This window comes from Ursus arctos, unplaced genomic scaffold, assembly GCF_023065955.2.
Source record: "Ursus arctos isolate Adak ecotype North America unplaced genomic scaffold, UrsArc2.0 scaffold_14, whole genome shotgun sequence".
Lineage (NCBI taxonomy): Eukaryota > Metazoa > Chordata > Mammalia > Carnivora > Ursidae > Ursus > Ursus arctos.
The window spans coordinates 26,475,235-26,481,669 of record NW_026622808.1 but is presented as its reverse complement, the minus strand read 5'-3'; the positions used below and the strand labels follow the sequence as shown (position 1 = coordinate 26,481,669).

Sequence of the window (6,435 nt, the reverse complement as noted above, 5' to 3'; positions counted from 1 at the left end):
GATCGTTTCATTGAGTCAGTAATCTCCCGTAACCTATATTCGTGGGTGTGGATTTTTTTAAAAGCATATTCTATTTTCATTTTTTCCTCTCTTAACCCATCCTTCAATTCACTAACCCGTTCCTCTGCTTCTGCGACCCTGGCCGTCAGAGCCTCTAGTTTTGCTTGCATTTGGCTCATAGAATTTTTAATTTCTGTCAGATTCGTTCTCATTTCTGTCCTTAGGGATTCTATATTCTTAGTAACCTTTTCGTTAATACTTTTTTCAATTCTGCTCATCATTTTGACCATCATTACTCTGAATTCCATTTCTGATAATTTGGTTACATCCATATCCATTATTTCTGTGGCAGAGGCCACAGACTCACTGTCTTTTCTTTGCTGGGGGGGCTTCTCCTTCTTGTCATTCTGATGAGGAGAGGTTGCGGGGTTGTCCAGAGCCCAAATTATTGACTGGGTCCCAGGCCGTGCCCCTTGTTTTATAGGGATCTTAGGGATGTGGCCTTCTTCTTTAAAGATTTTATTTATTTATTTATGTGGCAGCCAACCAGCGAGAGAGGGAACAGAAGCAGGGGAGTGGGAGAGGAAGAAGCAGGCTCCCAGCGGAGGAGCCCGATGAGGGACTCCTTTCCGGAACGCCGGGATCACGCCCTAAGCCGAAGACAGGCCGCTCAATGGCTGCGCCACCCAGGCGCCCGGGTTGTGGGCTTCTTGATTTTTCAGCCTGCCTTCTGTGTTCTGGGGGAGGGGCCTGCCGCGCTGATACTCAGGCAACCCTGTTTGGGTAGAGTCTCCGTGTCCCCTGCGAGGGGGGATGGGGATGGGCACTCTCTGAGCCGGTATTTCCAGGCTTTTGTTCTCTGGCGGCTTTCCCTGGCGGTTTTGTGCCTCTTCTGAGAGTCAGAGCAGCAGCGGCCAAATTTCAGCCTCTGTCACAGAACAGAGGGATTGCGGCCCGTTCTCTACTAATGTTCTGGCCACTTTAACTCTGTTTCTGTTGGTGCTGCTCAACCCTGCAGCGTCCCGGGATGTGCGCCCCACACCCGGCGTCCCAGCCCTCACTTCCAGGGCCGGTGCGTCTCTGTCCTTTGTGTTTCTAACGCCGCCAGCCGCCCCGCGCGCTCCGGAAGCTCCCGGTCTCAGTCTGGATCCAGTGAGCACACCGGGATTCCGGTGTTCCCCGAGATGCCTGGTGGCACGCGCACCCGGCTAACGGTCTCAGTCTGCTGTTTTGCGAGTGACGACCACGAGCCCGCCCGCTCCCCCGTGCAAGTGGCTACCGCTTCCCGGCGCCCAAACGCGGCGGCTCCCTCCCCCTTCCATTTATCTTCCGATATCTGTGCACGGTTTCATGGCTCCCCGCTTCGTACCTCAATACTCAGCACTGGAGATGTTCATTTGTAGAGATCCAGATGCATCTTCCTGAGTCTCAGGCTGGTTCCGTGGTTGTTTAGGCTGGTCTGGTACCTATCCAACTCGACTCAGGGGACCGGCTGAAAACGGTGTCTCCTACTCCTCCGCCATCTTAACTCCTCCTCAACCCAAGCATTGACCCTTTTCTTGTCAAGCATTGTATCTAGTGTTTTATACTATTGCCTTTTAGATTATAACAAATGCACAAAAGAAAATAAACTATTTGTCTCCTGGAGGATGGTTACTGTTTATAATACCTCTCTGCTTTGGGAGGGATATACCCTAAGGGAGGTTTTATATCTTAAGATTTTAGAAGTTGAATAAGAGAGAGATAGAGAGCTACTGAGAGAGATAGAAAGAGAGAGAATGAACTAGTGGGATGGGAGTCCTTTTCATTGATCTGAATAGAAATTTGCATAAAGTTGGATATGGGAAAAAAATCTGCAAAGAAATGAAGAAGAAGAGGACTGGTTAACAGGGCAAATTTCACCTGAGAAGCGAAAGGGAAGGGAGAATGAGAGGAAGGGACCAGAAGTAGAAGGATGCGGACAGAGAGAAATGAGGGCTAGAAGGGGGAGAGGGTTCATGCTTGGGTCAGGACATAAAGGATGGTAAAAGGGTGTTGCTATCTGACATCTTATGGAAATCCTTTTCCCTTTTCCCCACATTACTTTCAGGAAAACACCAATTTCTCACTCCTGTTTTTACTTGAATCTATCTGGGGGTTGTGTTGTAGGCACAATGACATCTCAAGATGGCACAAAGGGAGGTCAGGGGTATGGGTATCCCTATTATGCAGATGAGAAATGTTGGTGGAGGTCACACAACACAGGAGTGAAGGGGTCCCATGGAAATTTAGGTCTGTCTGACTCCCATGCTCGGGTTTGGGAAAGCATTATGTCTGAGGATCCAGAAAGGGGGCCTTCTGTGGATCTAAACTATTACTCAACAATGAGGCCAGATCTTGGAGTTGGAGGCAGAAGATGTGTTGTAACATTAAACCCACGGCGACCAGTCATCTCATGAGCGTGCAAAGACTCTCATCAGAGGGTCAGTAAACAAAAACACACATGGGACCAAATACTAGTTTGATTATATCACAGAGAGGCAGGTGTTAATGTGGACTCTTTGGCTTGGACCACCAGGGAAACGAGGATAAGGAAGAACTTGACCACAGGAGAGGTGGGGCCCCCAGCCACCACTCATAAAGGGTGCAGGTCGCTGGAGGCCCTCTGATGATCCTCCTGGCCTCTCCAGACCCTGAGGGCAGCTCTTGCAGGTTGGTGTCCCAGGGAAGCCCGGGGGAGCAGCCTGCTGGGAAGTTGCAGGAGGGATAAAGCCCAAAGCATCTGTTCCCGGAGCTCCAAGGTCTGGCCCCACACCTGCCCCTGTTTGCTGCTGACGGCCTCAGGCAGGAGAGCTTCTTCTGCCCTCCCCAGCTGGCTGCTTCCTGGAAGAGACAGCTCAGGCTGAGGGGGACCAGGAAGGACAGGGTAGGTGGCAATACTTGGACAGTTGTGGGGAGCAAGACCCAGACTAGGGATGGGGACAGGGTCTGTGAGAAATATCATAAGACAAACTGAGGGCTTCAGAGGGGAGGGGGGTGGGGGATTGGGATAGGCCGGTGATGGGTATTAAGGAGGGCATGTATTGCATGATGCACTGGGTGTTATACACAAGTAATGAATCATGGAACATTACATCAAAAACTAGGGATGTACGGTATGGTGACTAACATAACAATAAAAAATTATTATTAAAAAAATAAATAAATGGGATAATAAAAATCTACCTCATTAAAAAAAAAATAAGACAGTCTCTTAGCCTTGGGCAGCTGCTGGGAATCCTCTCTGGTTGCCCATTCTGGGTCTTGGGTCTTTTACCCATTCTAGTGCCCTTGCAGGTTCTAGGTCTGCATTCTTGTTTGGGGCTCATTCTGCCCTCCCCCCCCCCCCCCATCCACTGGAAATGTTTATACGTGCCTGGAGGATCTTTTGGTTGTTCCAGTTCATGGGAAGGGAGGGAATGCTACTGGCATCTGGTGGGTTGAGGCCAGGGTTATTGCTAAACCTTGTACAATCTGGTATTCTTGTGGTCCATTTGTTCCAGTTGGTGAACCAATATGGTTATATTACTATTATTAACTCAGCCCACAGGTCATTTGGGTTCACTGTCTGTGTTGCACATTCTTGGGTTTGGCAAATGTATAGTTACTTGTACACACCATTATAGGATCATCCAGAATAGTTTCAGGTGCTCTATTTTTCTTGTGCCCAAATGGAATTATGCTAGAGTGTTCATCTGCTTTTGCTTCATTCATTCAAGATCATTTTATAGATACATTTATCCTGCTGTGTGTGCATTGAACTCTTACCTGGGGCTCCAGTAGTTTCCCCAGTCCATGTGACCTGCTGTCTACCCAATTACATTTTCCAAGCAGGCTTGTCTATTTCCCCACTACAAGCAAATCTCCTGGCACATCCTCTGACATGCTCCCTTCAGATAGGTGTGAGCAATTTAGATTGATGCACAGGAACACATGTCCTGGTGCACAGAGCAGGTGAAATCTATGCTTCTCCATTTTCTGTTCTTGCCAGCAGGCCACTAGGATTGCTTTCTCCCCATATTTCTGTTATTAATGGGTACTTTCTAGTCTGGGGAAATGAATAGGTAAGTGAAAGTCCACAGTCATTTTTCCTCTGTCCTTTCCTTGTCTAAAATCATGCTTTCCTGTGTCTGTGTTACTCCTACTGTGAGTTCTCAACTCATGTCCTTGGCTCATTTCTGCATTGAGGTTTCTCCTTCTGAGTGTAACTGGTTTCTTGTTTCTTATTTTTTCTAGATAGTATTCCCTGGTCAATTTTCAGCAATGCAAAAATTCAATAACTAAATATTTTCACAGAATCTCAGTTTTAGTTACTAATAATGGTAAGAATGAGAGTTATAACTCACTCAAGCCAAAGCCCTCTAGGGGACTCAATAGTGTATTAGCATAAGAAGTCCTGGGGCCAGATTGTTAAGAGCTGCTCATTATCATTTGTGTTCCTATGGTAATGTTATCTTACAATTGCGTTAAATTCTCTGTTTTGCATGAGTATTACCTGTGAAAATCAATGGGAAATGCCATGAGTTTGGGACCTTGATCTAGTCTTCTGTGGCTTGTGTTCTGTCTTTGCTGAAATATATTTCTTTTACCTTTGTAGGTAGTTGATCACATCTCTTCCCTTTCAATCCCGATATTCCTTCTTTCCTTATCATCCCCAAGTACCACTCCAGACTTTCAGTTCCCAGCTAATGACCAGCAGAGGCAGTGAGTAACCTTGGCTTGTTCCTGTTTCTAAAATAGTGCATTGATAGTTCCCCACTTCATGTACTATTTGCTAGTTTTGTGGTATATATTCTTAGTTAACTATGAAAGTCTCAGCTGGCGTTAGGTTGAGAAGAAGCTTTTAAAAAAATTTTAAGATGTGCATATGTCAATCATTATGTTGTATATCTAAAATAATACAATGTTATATGACAATTATATATCAACTTTTAAAATCATAAATAGAAACTGAAATTTGGTAATCTAGGATTGCTGCCTGGTTTGATACAGTTATATGACATTTCCTTTTTAGTTTATTCATGTGACTAATCACATGATAGGTTTCCTGATGCTGACTCATCCTTGTCCTTCATGGGATAAACCATGCACCTTCATATCCTTTCTGGTCTCACCAGATGCAGCATCCACGGCTGGTCAGAACTACAGCATGGTGTCTGAATTCATCCTCGTGGGCTTCTCCACCTTCCCGCTGCATCTCCTGCCTGCCTTCTTCCTGCTGTACCTGCTGATGTACCTGTTCACCCTGCTGGGAAACCTGATCATCATGGCCAATGTGTGGAGTGAGCACGGCCTGCACACACCCATGTACCTCTTCCTGTGCGCCCTGTCCACCTCCGAGATTCTGTTCACTGTTGCCGTCACCCCTTGCATGCTGGTTGACATGCTCTCCAGCCACCGCTCCATCACCTTTGTGGCCTGTGCCAGCCAAATGTTCTTCTCCTTCACATTCGGCTTCACCCACTCCTTCCTGCTCATGATCATGGGCTATGACCGCTACGTGGCCATCTGCCACCCCCTGCGCTACAACGTGCTCATGAGCACCCGCACCTGTGCCCGTCTGGTGTCCTGGACCTGGGCTGGTGGCTCAGTCATGGGGATGATGGTGACCCTGATAGTTTTTCACCTCACCTTCTGTGGGTCTAATGTGGTACACCATTTCTTCTGCCATGCGTTTTCCCTCCTAAAGTTGTCCTGTGGGAAGGAGACATCCTCTGTCTCCTTGGGTGTGATCCTGGTGTGTGTCACAGCTCTGATGGGCTGTTTATTCCTCATTGTCCTCTCCTATGTCTTCATCGTGGCTGCCATATTGAGGATCCCCTCAGCTGAGGGCAGGCACAAGACCTTCTCTACATGTGTGTCCCACCTCACTGTGGTCATTGTGCACTATGGTTTTGCCTCCATTATCTACCTCAAGCCCAAGAGCCCCCATTCTATGGACAGTAACACTCTGATGGCCACCACCTATACAGTCTTCACTCCCTTTCTCAGCCCGATCATTTTCAGCCTCAGGAATAAGGAGCTCAAGAATGCTATAAAGAAAAGTTTCCAGAGAAAATTCAGTTCCCTAAGCTCTTGATGGCCAGTTTGGTGGTGAGGAATATGATACAAGAACTGGGGATAATGATCATCTCCAGGGGACTGTTGTAGGTATTCAGTGTATGAAAATACTGAATAGGTATTGTTGGATGCACTCACAGGTATTGGAGCAGGCTAGGTATTAGTTTTTCCATTTGTTTGCCCTTTCCCTCTTGCATAAGCTCTAGCGATCCTCATCTCTGTTCTTGACCCCTGCGATGAACTCCATCCTGTTACCTCTAAGAATGTGTTATCTCTCAGTGGATGCGGTGGAAAGCATCACATAGATTTGCGGGTGGTAATGAACAGGGTTCTTCTCCAGTAGACAAGCAAGGGAGG

At 47.1% G+C, this 6,435-nt stretch overlaps 1 protein-coding gene across 1 annotated transcript; it reads left to right on the top strand.

Annotated features, from left to right (window-relative positions):
* Positions 1-5,146: 5,146 nt before the first annotated feature.
* LOC125283782 (olfactory receptor 10H4-like) lies at positions 5,147-6,097 on the top strand. The gene has a single exon (XM_048227117.1). It carries the CDS (start codon positions 5,168-5,170, stop codon positions 6,095-6,097), a length of 930 nt encoding a protein of 309 aa, XP_048083074.1. The 5' UTR covers positions 5,147-5,167.
* The last annotated feature ends 338 nt before the right edge of the window (positions 6,098-6,435 follow it).